This window comes from Schistocerca gregaria, chromosome 3 (assembly GCF_023897955.1).
Source record: "Schistocerca gregaria isolate iqSchGreg1 chromosome 3, iqSchGreg1.2, whole genome shotgun sequence".
Lineage (NCBI taxonomy): Eukaryota > Metazoa > Arthropoda > Insecta > Orthoptera > Acrididae > Schistocerca > Schistocerca gregaria.
In genome coordinates this window covers 158895849-158913221 of record NC_064922.1, presented here as the reverse complement: position 1 = coordinate 158913221, position 17373 = coordinate 158895849, and the positions used below count along the sequence as shown (strand labels likewise).

General features: G+C 38.2%; 1 protein-coding gene across 2 annotated transcripts in view; it reads right to left on the bottom strand.

Moving 5' to 3' along the window:
* The window catches only part of LOC126354154 (probable chitinase 10), a 256966-nt gene that overhangs the window by 36670 nt on the left and 202923 nt on the right, over positions 1-17373 (bottom strand). For both annotated transcript variants that reach the window (XM_050003569.1, XM_050003570.1), the window contains 3 exons: positions 8969-9245; positions 6056-6189; positions 5738-5949 (listed from right to left, as the gene is read on the bottom strand). In XM_050003569.1, the coding sequence (XP_049859526.1) occupies positions 5738-5949; positions 6056-6189; positions 8969-9245 (623 nt within the window). The remainder of the gene's footprint in view (positions 1-5737; positions 5950-6055; positions 6190-8968; positions 9246-17373) is intronic.

Here is a 17373-nt window from a genome sequence, read left to right as displayed (position 1 = left end):
TGGTGTGGACAGAAGAGATAAGGGAAAAAAAGTTTAGCAGAGATTTAGGCAAGGGGACTGGGAGAGCACAAGGTATGTTGGAGAGACGACTCCCATCTGCATAGTTCAGGGAAACTTGTGCTGGAAGGGAGTATCCTCATGGCTTGTGTAGTCATTCGTATTATGGAGTGTAGCATGTTCAGTGACTGGATGATCAAGTTTGTGGTTTGCCACAGTTTGGTGCTGGCCATTAATGTGAGTACGCAGTTGGTTACTTGTCATGCCAAAGTAGAATGCTGTACAGTAATTGCAGCATTTGTGATACATAACATGGCTGCTTTCAGAATGGCCCTTGCCTTTTATTGGGTAGGAAATGCCTGTGACTGGACTGCAGGAGGTGGTGCTTTACAGAATGGGACACATTTTGAAAGTGGGCTGACTGCAAGGGAATGAATGTGATGCAGAATGGGGAGTAGGATTAAGATAGGGATGGATATTCTATAGGTTGGGTAGGTGGCAGAACACTACTTTGTCAAAAGTGGGTAGGATTCTGGGTAGGATATCTCTCATCTCAGGACACAATGAGAGTTCGTGTATTCCCTGGTGGAGGATGTCATTGAGCTTTTCAAAGCAACAGTGAATAGTGAGTGATCAGAGGAGTGCCGATCAGTGATTGGTTAACCAGTTTATTGGTGTCAGAGGAGCAGATGGCATGGGAGATTTGTTTATGGATGGCATGGATGGGATACTGTCCTTCAGTAAAGGCTCTGTGGTAATGTTATCAACATATCTTTAAAATTCCTGCTTTTGACTGCAGATGTGGTATCTGTGGATGGTGAGGCCATAAGGAAGACACCTGTCAAATTGGAGACACTGTCATAGGTTGGTATACCTGATACACACATATTTATGGAGCCATCTGAGAAGTGGAGATCGACATCAAAGAATGTGTTTCAATGAGTTGAGTTGTCTGTCCATATGAAACGTTCCAACCTCCAACCATACCTCTGTTTTGATACCTGTCCTTCCTTCCACATCAAAAAGTCTCTTCCTAATAGCCTCACCATCTGTGGATGCTGCATCTCTGGTGGAAATCAGGAGCTGTTGATACACACCAATAACCTTACCAAAACCTATACTTACAAAAACTATCCCACCCAGCTCATCTATAAACAAATCTCCCATGTCATCTGCTCCTCTAATACCAGTAAACTTGTTTATCATTAACTGATGAGCACTCCCACAGTACAGTTCTGCTGCCCACCCAATGCACAGAACATCCCTGTCCATCCCTATTTCAATACTACTCCCCATCCTCCACCTCATAGGTCATTTCATTGTGGTCAACCCACAAGCAAGACCTGTTCCATAAACAAACCCACCACCTCCTACCCCAGTCCAGTTACAGGCATTTTCTACCCAATAAAAAGCAGGCCACATCTGAAAGCAACCATGTTATGTATCATCTATGCTGCAATTACTGTACAGCTTCTATGTGGGCATGACAAGTAACCAACTGTCTACTCACACAAATGGCCATCACCAAACTGTGACAAACTTCACCATCCAGTTCCCAAACATGCTGTGCACCACAACACAAAAAAATGATTTCAACAGCTGGTTTGTTATGTGGATCATTTGGATACTCCCTTCCAGCACAAGTACCTCTGAACTATGCAGATCGGAACTGCCTATTCAATATTTCCTGTACTCTCACAACCCTCGTGGCCTAAGCCTCTGCTAAACTGTTCCCACTGCCTGACCTTAACTTTTCCCTTCTCTCTTCTATTCATATCACTCCTTCTCCATCCAGATCGTGCACTGCCCTTCTCCCTTCACGCTTCCACTCACCCCCCCCCCCCCTCCCCAACATGCTGGCATTCTCTCTCATCCTTTTCAACTACTCTCCCTTCTCACTTACTCCTTCTTCATCCACATCTTTCTCTCCTTTCTCCCCCCCCCCCCCCCCCTGCCACAGTTTTTCCTCACCTGCTTCCTCCTACATCTCTTTTTACTGTGCACCCTCTGTGCTCTTTTTATCTCATTGTGCAACCATGCACTCATGTGTCTAAAGATCTGTGTCTGTGTCTTTTCTTCCTTGCATTCTTCTCTATAACCCCCCCCCCCCCCCCTCCCTTGTCCTTAATCAGCTCAGGCAACTGCCGTGACCACGGGAGTGTGCATTTGGGTGTCTGTGTGGTTGTATGTGGGAGTGTGTTTGCTTTTCCAAGAAAAACATTAGAGCTCGATAGTTAGTATGAGTGCTGTTTTCTGTTATGTGTTCCTGTGCTTCACACATCAATCTGCTATGGGTCAGTATTTTATGAATAATTCCATATTCCTTATTCTGTGACAAGTTTCATCAAAGTAGGCCAATTAAGTGAACAGTGGGCACACAGTTTATACAGACGAGTTCTTGTGCTTTGGTAGAGGATAAAACTGGTAATACTTCTGTGTAGTTCCACAGAAAACCACATGTAGATTCATTCATTCTCTTCCATAGATTCTGCATTTTGAGCAATGGAAGGAATGTATGGAAAGGTGTAAGAACTCCTATTGCTCCTACTACGGAGATGACCCCAATTAACTGAACATATTTGGTAAGTACATAAATCTGAAGTGTATTGACTCTGCAGATCATCAAATATCTTTACACAAAATTAATGTAAGGCTGATTGATGTCCTCAATTGATAAATATCATTAACTGAACATATTTGGTCAGTACATAAATCTGCAGTATATTGACAGTGCAGATCATCAAATAATTTCTACACACAATTAATGCAAGGCTGATTAATGTCCTTAATTTCTAAATATCATGAAACAAATTTAAGATAACCACAGCTGTATGTAGTATACATGGAACTAAGAGCAATTTGATGTAGTGTGAAAATTTGGTCTATGCAAGTATTAAACAGCAGACAGACACTTATAAAAAGAAAAAATAGCAAGACAGTAATAAATTATACTAAAAAAAACCTTGTCTGCTCTTGATAAATTCACAAAGTGAGAGATAGTTTGGCCAACAAGTACCCTCAGAATGGAAACTATCAGTATGGGTCACAAAAACACATGAAAATATGATAATGCTGCTAGCTTACAAAACAAAATCCACTATTTGAGAAAGGAAATAGAGAATATTTGATGGCATATGAATAGTGTAATAATTGAGTTTTCACTAATACTGACCCATCAGATAGATTATATTTAGTCACTCAGATTCATATCAGGGAGATAGTACACTGTGTTACATGATTTTCCATTTTTGCTTTTTGTGTTTTTTAACAGAGGAGGCACTGAGTCACAGGCAGGCACAATGAAAAAGAATGCTAGAAATGTTGAGCTTTTGGACTACGTCCCTCATTAGAAGTAGAAAACAGGCATGCAGTCACAACACACACAGACATGGCCTCTGTTGACTCCAGACACTAAGGCCATACTGCAACTGCACCTGCAGTTTATGAGATAGAAGACATGTATAGTACTGGAGTGGGAACAGGGAATGGGATAAGCAGGTGGAGGACAAGGAGTAAAGAACGTTGAGGTCAGCAGGGTTATAGGAAAGAATGATATGTTACAGGGAGAGTTCCCACCTGCACAATTCATAAAAGCTGGTGTTGGTAGGAAGAATCCAGATGGCACAGGCTGTCAAGCATTCAGTGGTGACCATTCATGCAGAGGGACAGATTGCAAATTATGTCCAAATAGACTGCAGCTCAGTGGTTGCAGCTAAGTTTGTAGACCACATGATTGCTTTCACTGGTAACCCTATTCTGCCTTTGATAAGGTAGGCGATGTCTTTGACAGGATTGGAGAAGATGATAGTGTGAAGACATTAGGTATAGTTCTTGCATCTAGGTCTATTGCAGGGATATTAGCCATTAGCAAGGGGTTGACAGCAGTATGAAATAGGGATGGACAAGGATACTGTGTAGGTTGGTTGCCTGATGGAAAACCAATGTGGGAGGGCTGGGAACAGTACATCTACATCTACATCAGTACTCAGTACTGCAAGCTATGTCATGGCATGTGGCAGAGGGTACTTCTGGTACCACTAACTCCCCCCCCCCCCCCCCCCTTTCACTGTTCCACTTGTGAGTGGCACATGGAAAAATGTGAGTAGGCCTCTCTGTATCAGCTATAATTTCTCAGATTTTCTCATCAGTCATTTTGCAAGATGTATGTGGCAGGAAGTAATACACCATCTAACTCTCCCCAGAAAGTACTATCTTGAAATTTCAGTAGTAAACCTCTCCATGATGCTCAAAACCTCTATTGTAGTGCCTGCCACTGGAGTTCATTGAGTTTATCTGTAAACCTCTCATGCCAACTAAATGATACCATGATAAAATGTACCACTCTTCAGTGGAACTTCTCTATCTGTTCTATCAGTCCTACCGGTAAGGTCTCAGACTGATGAACAATACTCAAAAATTGGCCAAACAAGTGTCTTGTAAACCAATTATTTTGTGGATGGTTTGCATTTTATTAAATTCTTCCTATGAATCTCAGTCTGTCATCTCCTTTTCCTGTTGCCTGCTTTATGTGGTCACTCTGGATAGTTACCCTTAAATATGTTATGGTAGCAATTTGTCATCAATAGTGTAGTTTTACAGTAGTGGATCTCTTTTCCTATGTATGTGCAATATGTTACATTTATTTACATACAGAGCCAACTGCCAGAACCTGCATTTCTCATCTGTTCCCTTTATGTCATTCTGCAAATTAATATTGTCTTGTGGCATTGCTACTTTCTTATAGACAAATACATAATCTGCAGACAGCCTTAAAGAGCTTCCGACACTTTCTACTAGGTAGTTTATATACATTGTAAATAGTGGGGAGGGTATTTCTCAATTCAAGGCACTCTATACTTTCCATATTATGGTTTTCTAAAAATACTCTCTACTAATAGAAAAACAGAATGGAAAGCTTAGGTGTTATAATGCTAGCCGACTCTGTAGGTAAACTCTGTTTCACCTAGGCCTTGAGTAACAGCAGAATGCAGACAATCGTGAGGAGTAGAGGATTGGGTTACATACAGCTGTGGTGACAGAATTACAAAGGAGAATTGCATTGCTTTCATTGCAAGAATCAGAAATAGTTCTGCAAGGAAAATTGATCATGCAAATGACGCTGTAAATATATCTAGAGACATTATAGATGTAAAGTGTTTCTCATGTGAATTACAAGGCCACATAACACACTATTGTTAAAAAATAAAAGGGAATGCATATGATGTGTAATGAGGACAAGAGAATTCATGAACTTTTGTCAAAATTGTGAAAAAGAAATGCCTCACAAATCAAGAATGGTGTGCACAAATGACAGAAAAGTGGGCAAGTAGCTACAGGTGGTAGATCATCTTCTACAGAAGCAATTAAGTGTTATTAGGCTGAGATACCATGCCATTATTACTCCATATGTCAGACGCAGTTTTCAAAAAGGATAGGGAAGTGGCTGTTGAGTTAGAAAGTGGCAAGATTATGCAGTAGGCATTGTCTCTATACGTAAGCCTACAATAAGATTAATAGACGACTCAATCAAAAATTGTCCTTCCTTATGAACACAGGGTACTGCTGTGTCTACTGGAAAGGTACAAGAAGCAGGAATCACTCAAAATCACTCATTTAAGTAAACTGTGCACTGACTTTGTCAGTATCTCCACTTACAAATGTTTTATTTCAAGTTTTCCAGAAGTTAACCTTACAATTAACTGTATGAAGAAAGAAAAAAATTTAAATGTTAAATACCAACCTGCCAACACTTTGGATATTCCCAATCTAGATCAAGACCATCAAAGTTATTTTGTTCAATAAAATCTATTACGTCCTCTATAAACCTCCTTCTGGCACCAGGACTATTCACCAACCTACTGTACTTGTCTCCAGCAGAGTCATTCCATCCCCCAATAGCTACAAGCACTTTGATGCCTTTTTTCTTATATTCTGTGACCTTCTCATAGAATTCTGAAACAGGAAATATACATGATTTTCGTATCTGGGTTTGCACCATAAGTCCAAATAAATGAAGAATGTGTTGCATGCAGTGCAATAACATAAGCCAAATAGTTACTGTTGTCATAGTCTGCCCATGTATCATGTGGTTTTATGGTCAGTCGATCTCCATTCAGTACTGCAAACCCATAAACTATATGGGTGCAGAGATCAGGATCTATTTCATTTGGAAGGTACTTGCCAACACCTTGCCTGAAAGGAAGAAAAATAACATCACAATGTAGTTTTGTACACAGTAATGCAGTCTACAAACATTGAATAAAATAACATGACAGAGTGTATGGTCACTATTTCATGACAAGGAAAGACTGTTATTACCAGAAACTATGAAAATGTACTTGATGCTGCTGTTAGCACAGGTCATCAGTGGGATGTTTTCTGAAATGATCACCTAAAAAAATTTTTGTCTTTGCTCCTACATACAGTTTAGGGCTGAATAATAGCAACTGCTCACCACTACAAAACTGGAAAATATGTACCATAGATGGCAAAGACACTAAGGAAATGGTCATGAATATTTGTCTTCTGTGTCTTGTGGTTTCAAAGGTCAGGACTAAAAGGCAAGAAACATGTAATAACCAAGTAACACATAAAACCAACCCAAGTAACACAAGTATGGCTTTATTCTTAAACCTATGAACAATAAAGAAATTAAGCCTCTCATGAATCCACATATAATGACACAAAACAACAGATGTGAGCGGTACAACTGGCAGAACACAGAGAGAGGCAGTCAGCACTGCTCCACAGATTTATACACATGAATTGCCGGCAGATGTCGTGGCAGAAACCGTGCCATGCGCACATCTCCCACAGGCAGCCTACAGTGGCTGGACCATGCTGATACAGTTGGCAGCCAATTTAAGCACACACACACACACACACACACACACACACACACACACACACACACACACACAGCAGCACTTCACTCAGTGCACTCACATTCACCTATATTAGTTGGAGGATACAGCAAAAGAAGAATGAAATCATCTAGAAGTTCTTCCTCTTCCTCTAACCCTTCTTGTACTTTCTTCTCCCATTGTACACTCTATTTTTCAACATTTTTAAGTTTAAATTTGTTTACAACCAAAACATGTGATTTCCTTCTAATATCATCTTATCTATGAGTCACTGGCTGTCTGCAGTTCCTTGTTATTACTCCTTCATTGGAATCTCATCTTTTGTATTCCAGTTTTACTTCCTTCTTCATTTGTATACCTCATCCCACTGACAGCATATTTCTGAATGGGTTCTCTCTTTCTGCATAGTGTTTAATGTTTTCATTTCTGTTCTTATCTTGCACTTTTCTCCCACATGAGTAATCCAAAAACAAGGAAATGTAATGTATTTTTCTGCTGTTCCTGTCAGCCACATTTCATTACCAGTTACTTGAAATTATTTGGTAAAGACGTAACTGCTGAAACATATTAGTTAATGGTAGCATAGAAGGGTACCTTCAAATATGCAACCTGGCGATAACAAGAAGAATATTTATGTAAAATTCCAAATCTGAAGAAATGTCATTAATCTTGAGTGATGCACTCCTATTATACAAGTTTTCAAAATTATGAAAAATGTCAAATGGGGTTATAAATAGAGGACAGACACAACACCTTTAACTGTGCAGTGCAAGTAGAATTTCAGTTTTTGACAGGAAAAGTATGAAAACATAATTATTTACCCAATGGTATTTCTCAAGAAAATATTAAAGAGACAATGAGCAAAGCTGTATAAATTCTACCGAAAATACAAAACTTTCTTAAAATAATTTCCTATGATTGTTCATGGTGAGTAAAATCTGTTGCAGCTGCAATTTGGATAAAAACCTGTATACTAACCACATTTCACGACCCTAATCCCATCTTCAGGTTCTAGAAGACTAAGTAGGACACTAAACTAAATTAATTATCAGTAGAAAGGCTATTAAGGCTGTAAATCATCAGTAGAACATACCCTAATTGTGTACAACAAAACTACAGCCGACCACGTAGAAAAATTACAGATTTATCCAGTAGTATGAGAGAACTGCATGTGCGAAGCATGAAAAAGGTAAGTTTGAGTGGTAAGACTCAAGATGAAGAGCGCCTGATGGAAAAATATAACCCAGAAACCCATTACAAATGACTTCAGAATAAGTGCTTAGGTGGCCATATTTGACCCATGTAACTAACTGCAGTGAGGAGCTCAAGGAGATGCCCCAGTGTATGCATGCCATACGGGAGCTGCACCATGAACAAATACCAAAGGAAGGCAAAGAATACTGAGTAAATTCAGTTGCTAAAATCCATGTTCCCCCCTGACACTGTCTCACAAAGCAACCCAATATAGATATTGATTAAAACTGTATTGCTAAAAGAAAATCAGGAGCCGAGTAGTAAGTTTGTAGCAAAACTTAAAACCACTTTCAGGGGCATCAATAAATTTCTGGTGGAGTCTCAGAAAAGGCTATTCTCCAGCATACGGGAATGAAAATCTACAACTAAAAGCCAAGAATATCCTGAGTATGAACCTAGAGTCACTGAAAAAAAAGCTACATGATACTTTGCTTCAGTAATTCTTTTACTCTAGTTGAAGATTTCGTGATGATGAACTGTATATTTGAGCAGGATGTAGTTTATAAATTGTCTTGTTATGTAAATATGTAAACACATTTTTTCACAAAAAGTTAAATTAGTTTTTAAATACTACTCCATCTTATTAAGTATAGTTTTATATCAGAGAAATTATATTAACCATATTTTGATATGTCTCCTATACTCTAATCAAATGATATATGTTATGAGATGAATAAATCACAAGGCACCACTGAGCTCTAACTTATCTACTCATTTATTTGCTAATTATACATCCAACCAACAAAATTTCTAAGTATAGCTGTCCATAGCCTTGAGTTTCTGTCATGTTTCTTATTGTTCCTATAAAATTCAGTTATTTTATTAATTATTAAATAAACAATGTGTTTCCTTACCTATACCAAGCCCAATTTGTGAAATAACAGACCACCTTAAATTCTCCTTGAGAAGGAGGAGGAGGAGGAGATGATGATGTCCCTGGATGGGCAGGTCTGTTTGTAGTTGTAATAGCCGGTGATACAGACGTAACTTCACCACCTGAGTCTTGTGTGCTATGATGACCACTGTCAGTTATTTCAGTGCTAGAAATAGATGTTGATGACATCCACTCTTCAGTTGACATTGTTGGTTGCCCTCCGCCGGGTGTGCTCCATGAGGGAGGCATTTCTGTAGCTGTGGATTGTAATCAGTTAATAAATTTATCCTATGGAGGCGGGTTTCTTTGCTTTAAGAGACTAAAAATTCTAGAACATAACCACATCAATTATAAAATGGAGACAGCAGAGATATACAGCACATCAAATTGCCATGCTTTTTTGTTAATAGGATCAATTCTGTGGTACCACACCTATGTTGTGAACAAGTGACTCTACTAACCATTTAATTATCCTTCAGTATTTCATCAAGTGTGACATGTTTGAAGCATCATGCCCTTTTCAACATCAGGAGCATATTGTCGGTGAAGAAACAATACTGCATATGTAGCAAAACATGAATTTTACAGGAGACATTAAAAACTTTGTAGAATACTTGATATGTTCCATAAGGACACAAACTTTGCATTGTTGCACTACAATTATATTCTTGGTTGTAACAGAAAGTGAAACAAAGAAAATACTCGTTAGAAAGCTTAATTGCGGCATATATGTGGAATTGTCTCGGTATTTTTGGAAGAGGAATGTTATTTACGTGGTATTTGCTTGTCAGTCTCCAGTATGACTTACTGTTTTTACATTGTTTTTTGTGCTGAAAAAACAGCAACAACATCACTTTTGAAAGACTTCACAGAAACAACTTCAAATACACAGACGGTTCATATAGGTGTTATAATGTCTGTAGATTTCTTCAAGAAAAAACTACTGAACAAAGAACCACACTGCACTGTCACTCCTGAAACAGTTAGGTCCAAGATGATCATTTGCAAGTAATGTTGTCATAATAGCAATGACAATCCCCAGGAACAATGGCTTTAAGTTGTTGGAAATGATCCCATCTCACTTTCTTGATTTTCCGTCTTTATTTGTTCAGTTTCGTAAAGTAAACGTTTTCGGAAATTTTTCTCAGACATCTTGGTATTTCTTGCCACACTTATTTGAAAGTGCACTTGTACTAAATAATACAAATGAAAAAATGAAATGATCATATGGCATTTATTGGCTGGTATACCCCCTTCAGGGTTCAGTGGCCATATTGCAAGTCCTTTTAGTTGATGACACTTCGGCAACTTGTGTGTCAATGATGATGAAAATTAAGATGATGAAGGACACACAACACCCAGTCCCTGCCAGTAATTGAACCCAGGCCCCCTTGCATGGTAGGCAGTAATGCTACTGCTGCACTACGCTATGGAGGTGGACTAAATAATACAGTTTGGATGGTACTGTATTACCCTCAGGTTCCAAACTGTTGTCTCATTCTTTGCAGCTATTCCACACCTAATTGAGTCATACAGCCACAAATGTTTCTCAGCATAGTTAATGGAAAAGCAGTAATCTAGTTAATAGACTTCGTAATGTTATGGCTTTCTTCTTGTATCTTTAGATATTAAGGCATATTGGCTTGGAAGTGTAACATAATGTGCTTTGAGCATGCACTTGGTGGAACTGTGAACTGAGTCACATTTCATCTGAGTGTGACCATTCTCCAAAAACGTTTGCGTAATCAATACTCCCGAAACAACTGCTAATCTTAAAAGAGTGTTAATACGAAATGACTGGGGTGGGACTTTCCTTAACAGTTTTGGACAGTGTGCCCACAATACACAAGGCAAAACTTGATGCAAGCAATTCCCCTTGTGTTTCATCAAACCAGTAACATACTGCACAATCATGACTTTTAAATTATACACTGTAAAGTTATGGACACAGAATTTTGTTGTATAATAAACTGCACTTTCCTATAAAAGTGGTGCTAATTTCACAGCCTGTAAGTTCATGGTGTAGACTGTTCAAAGCTTCCGCTTTCTTATCTAGATGGTCTTGCGGTTCTAGGCAATCAGTCGAGAACCGCGAGACTGCTATGGTCGCAGGTTCGAATCCTGCCTCGGGCATGGATGTGTGTGATGTCCTTAGGTAGTTAGGTTTAAGTAGTTCTAAGTTATTGGGGACTGATAACCACAGATGTTAAGTCCCATAGTGCTCAGAGCCATTTGAACCATTTTTGAATCTTATCTAGATCTTTCTGCAACTTCTTGCAGTTTCAGAAGACAGTCCAGGAATTCTTTTGTGAAGCTTTTCTCATCTTTCTTCTTCTTTTTGTTTTATTCAGGAACATGATGATTCTGAATCAGAGCTCATCCCAGGTGTGGAATTATCCATCCAATATCTCATTGACCATTGTTTGATGCCAAGAGTATTGAGGAATATTTTTTTTTATACCTAATGTTCCCCCACATCATTTCTCACACAATAAACCAGTATGTCTTTTCTCCTAGATTCACCAGTGGTCTTCCCTGGGTGTTTGGTTGGAATTATGTACACGAGATTAATTATGTAAGTGTTCCTCTGATCCCATGACATCGTTACCCAGAAAGTGTTAGAAATTGCCTGTCTGTCACCAGCAGAAATTTGATGACACTTCCTTTGAATGGCTTTCTGACACATCTTTGATGTACACATCAGATCTAATTTTTGTACCTTTCTTGGACTATTATGAGTAATTTTGTCATTTTGACTTTTTTTATATCCTATATTTGCTTGTCCATGCATCCTCAGAGTTTTGTTGGCATATTTCTTTCAATCTTCAGGGCAGGCTTCAGATTTCTTTCTGCCACTGCTTAGGCCACCACAAAATTCTTGGCCTCGACTTTCAACATCCTTGCTTCGGTCAACTTCAAATAAGTTATCTGAATTGTCTGGTAAGAAATCAAGACCATCATGTAGAAATAAATGTGAAGAAGTACAGTCATCTCCAGTGGCAACTGTGACTGCTGTATCATTTTGAGCATTCTTGGATGCAGTCAGCAAGGTTTCTAGACAAGAAATGTTTGTACACCAACTTAATAATACCAAAGACCAATGTTAATACAGCTCTTGCCTGTTGTTTGTTCTGGGTTTATGTGAGGACCTATAATCAAGTGGGTATTCAAAACATCTTTAGCAAAAGGACTGAAGTGCACAATAAGTGAAGTGTGGCATTAAAATAAAGCAGTTGTGGAACTACTAAATTTTAGAGTTTTAGCAGACTGCTGTTAATGTGAGGTAAATAACAAAACAATGTTCTTACCACTATCAATCACTCCCAAGAAGAATTCTCCACTTTCATATGCTAAGTTCAGCTGAGCAACAATTTCTTCCTTACTAAAGAGATCACCTTGTAAAATGCTGCCATTTTTATGAACTGAAGGCAGAACCAAAGAACCACTTTTGAACACTGGAAGGCAAGTAGTAAGCAATAACAATGTGCTGTGGCTGTGGGCACTTTTGAATTTATGCAGAATTGTTTCCTACATCCAAAAAATCTAGTTATGCAGTATTTCATTCTTTTGCACTTACGCGGTATTTCCACATATTTTTCCCCTGTGTCACATATGCGGTATTGTTTCAGTTTCTTTTATTTGCAAATAATTAAAAAAAAATCATATTCTAGTGGTAAGAGTAGATGTGCTGAGAGTCAAGGATATCAGCTGACTGAAAAATGCAGTATTGATAATCTGCCAGTTATGCAGTATTCTTTCTTGAACAAGGATATACATAATGTGATGATTAGAGCCATTTCCTGTTCTTCTAAGTGTTCTGAAATAAGACATAAATCATAGGATAATGTATAACAGACAGCCTGTCATACCTCCACACAGCATTTATTAGGCATGATGCCAAACATTTACACACATTAGCTCTCTGTTCAGTTTGAATAACTGAGGCAAAAATTGTCATAAGTGTCCAGTTGCTTGCAACATATTCTGTTTGCGTGGTATTTAGTGACATCTTCAAAAATATGTACTGCTCCTACCTAAGTGGCTGGACAACTTGACAGAGTACTAAACTTGTATTCAACAGCTCAGACAGACTCACTTCCTTCATATATATTGTTGTTTATTTTTATTATTTTCATTCAAAATGGAAACTAATATGTGGTTATGCATATGGAAAAAGAAATAAAATACTGAACTGAGAACAACTCCTTTTTTATTCAAAAACTACAGATGAGGTATGCTCTATCTAGCAATTAATTCACATGAAGGTGATCTTATTTTTAATACTACTTTTATTTTATACAAATTAAAGGCATAGGTCATGAACTAACAGGGTTGATAGAAGATATCAAAGAAACAACCATTAAAAATGTTCTGAGGTATGGTTCAAAAACTGAAGAAGTACAACTAAGTTCATAAAAATAAGGATGTTGAGAGAAATTTCTGGTATATCACTCATATTGTGCCATTTTAGTTCTTCACTATAAGTTGCTGCATTGAGAATGTGTTATACTTTGATATTTATCCTAACAGTGCACCAATTGGAGCCCTGGCACTGCAAAAGATTGTGAGTGTATCACTGTTTTTGGGAGACTGTGACTGTGAAAATATCCTCTTCATCTTCCGAACTGCGTACATGAGACAGAAACATCAGAGGGCAGTTGTCTGGACACACCTCATTTACGAGGGTGTGCTAAAAGGCACTGTCTCTGAATTTTTTATATGAAAACTCTTAAAGTGTTAAAAAAGAAATGTTATTAACATTCCACGTCTTTATTCTTCATGTCTCCATATTTGCAGCCTCTGCTGCTAGAAATCGCTGAATTGTAGTCTGTAACATGACCGTGTATAATGTAGCTATGTTGGTATGTGAGAAACAGCATGCTGTAATTGAGTTACAAATTTGAAGAGTTCATCCACACATGAAGTGCCCTCTCCTTCACCGTGATAATGCCAGACCACACATGATGCACTGTGACTTCTGCAGCAATCTGATGTCTTGGGTTCACTGTTATCGTTCATGCTCCATACAGGCCCTACTTGGCCCCATCAGATTTTCATCTGTTTCCAAAACTTAAAAAACTCCTTCAAGGACTTCACTTTATTAGTGATGAAGTGATGCAAGCAGAGGTGATGTTGTGGCTCCATCAACAAGTTAAAATAGTCTACAATGATGGTATGAATAAACTGGTCTCTGGACACAGGTTTCTACACCACATATATGGTCTCTTACTGGGAGAAATGTCTTCATCACTAGGGTGACTATATTGAGAAATAAATACATAGACATGAAGAATAAAGATTTAAAATTTTAATAATGTTTGTTTTATTTAAAAAGCTTTAAGATTTTTTCACATAAAAAAACTGAAGGCATTATTTTTCAGCACACCCTTTTACTTAAGGTCATGCACAATAATGTGGTAGATCCATGATTCATGTTGAATTCTCTGTCAATTTGCTTGCTTGAATTCACAAATTTATTGCTTGATATATTGTTTCTCCACTTTGGCTGTGATGGTGTGTAGGAATTATCAACTAGGCACAACATCAGAAAACCTAAGAGGATACATTTTCAAACTGTTGTCAATGGACCTTTTTGTGCCCTAATACTAGATATGTCTGCTCCAGGAATGATTTGCTGGTATATAGTGGCTATTCCTCATTTATTTATTGCTATTCTTTACTTAATGAGCAAACTGACAAATGCTACAAACTAAATACCCAACAAAGTTTCTAATGGGTCCACAAAAAAGAAAAACAATTGTGAAGTTCCAGTATTTATGCCCACAATTTCTATCAGATATTTTTTGATATGAGGCAAGCACTAAAAATATAAATGTTCAGCTGAGTATTAAATATGCTTCCCTCCTTCATATTACTTTATTCTGATTTTATTCTCCATTCTCTCTTCACTTACATCACCTTATGGACCTTATCAACCATGTGCCTGCTCTACAAGCCTCTTCCATTTCTTTCTGCTGAGTCTGTTGGTTGTGCTTTTGATACTGAGGTTCATCCTAGCTGTCATCATGGATGTTGTCTCAGCACCTACATTCCTCTTCTTCTCATTGCAGCTATTATTCTAGACAATGCTACAACAGGTAGCCTATGCTCTGACAGTCTTGCTGTATGTCCATCCCAGTTCAACCTCCTCTTCTTTAGCCCTTCAATGACATTATAATGTTTGTTCAACTCCCATATTTATATTTTTTATCCTCTATTCCTTGTTGGTTTCACTGATAACACATACAAAACATTTCTTAATATTTTCCTTTCATATATTAATAATTTTTCTTCCTCTTTCTTTCTGTATGTTAAAGCTTCACATCCACATAATATTACTGGTAAGACAGCTAAATTTTAGAGTTAGTACTGAGTGATATGCTTTAAGATACTGATATAAACTGTGAAGTGTTTTGTTAGCTGATTCTAGATGGGCATCTATTTCTATATTCATTTTGGTGTCTTGCCCACCCCTGGTAGCTGAGTGGTCAGCTCGACAGAAAGTCAATCCTAAGGGCCCTGGTTTGACTCCTGTCTGGGTCGGAGATTTTCTCCGTTCAGGGACTGGGTGTTGTGTTTTGTCCTAATCATCATCATATCATCCCCATTGACGTGCAAGACACTGAAGTAGCGTCAAATTGAAAGACTTGCACCAGGCAAACGGTCTACCTGAGGGATGGTCCTAGTCACACAATATTTTTTTATTTTGCTGTCTTTACTAAAAAGACTGCCTTCATCTGTTTGGTGAACTGTTTTGAAAGTGAATCCATTTAGTGATAGGTCCAATACTTCAGATATTCTTATTCATGTTCAGTAAATTATGTCCTGTTCCTGAAACATATGTTGAGTATTCTGACCAGTCACTGTTTTACATGAATGAATTGAAAACCTTCTGCACAGTCCCAAATGTGGTGACCAGGAGTCTTGATTTTTGTGGTGCTCTGCCACTAGGAAAGTTACCCTCACCACAGCTTGACAATCCTTTCATGTCCATATTAGTTTCGGTTTGCCCCAGGTATTTTATTATCCCAGTACCCTTATATCTGGAGAACAATCTCTTATCCAACACCTGGGCAGTGCCCAGTAAGGGGATGGGGACTAGCAACCCTTCTCTATCAGACATCTAATTAACACAAATAAGACACTCAATAACGTCCATCACTTTGTACCTTTCTCTAACCACAAAATCAGCACTAAATGCCAGAGAACTTAACAAATCCTACTGTTTCACCTTCCATCAATTTTATTCCAGGGGCTCCTCTCTCTCTTTACAACCTATGAGACCCCATCGTTATCCTATCACATCACAATTAGTACAGATTGTTTCCATGTTTTACTTCATTATAATGTAGTACAACATAATAAGAATTTTTTTCTCTCAGCTGTAAATGGTTAACAGTATGACAATAACGTTTATTGAAGAATGTAGTTTTGGCTTTCTTTAATTAGATATGACCATTGCCATTTTTTTCTGCCACTTTTGTTTCACTATTCGAAACCAAATAAGGTCATTCCTTCATCTCTGCAGTCATAAAATATACATTCCTGTTATTGTACACAGTAGTCCATTTTCTACATACAATTTCATAATTTCATGTCACATTTGTTCAGACAAGTTAGGATATGAGCTTCCTTTACCTACATCTACATCTACATCTACATGATTACTCTGCAATTCACATTTAAGTGCTTGGCAGAGGGTTCATCGAACCACAATCATACTATCTCCCTACCATTCCACTCCCGAACAGTGCGGAGGAAAAACGAACGCCTAAACCTTTCTGTTCGAGCTCTGATTTCTCTTATTTTATTTTGATGATCATTCCTACCTATGTAGGTTGGGCTAAACAAAATATTTTCGCATTCAGAAGAGAAAGTAGGTGACTGAAATTTCATAGATAGATCTCGCCGGGCCGAAAAACGTCTTTGCGTTAATGACTTCCATCCCAACTCGTGTATCATATCTGCCACACTCTCTTCCCTATTAGGTGATAATACAAAATGAGCTACCTGCTTTTGCACCCTTTCGATGTCCTCTGTCAATCCCACCTGGCAAGGATCCCACACCGCACAGCAATATTCGAACAGAGGACGAACGAGTGTAGTGTAAGCTGTCTCTTTAGTGGACTTGTTGCATCTTTGAAGTGTCCTGCCAATGAAACGCAACGTTTGGCTTGCCTTCCCCACAATATTATCTATGTGGTCTTTCCAACTGAAGTTGTTCGTAATTTTTAAACCCAGGTACTTAGCTGAATTGACAGGCTTGAGCATTGTACTATTTATCGAGTAATCAAATTCCAACGGATTTCTTTTGGAACTCATGTGGATCACCTCACACTTTTCATCATTAAGCGTCAACTGCCACCTGCCACAACACACAGCAAT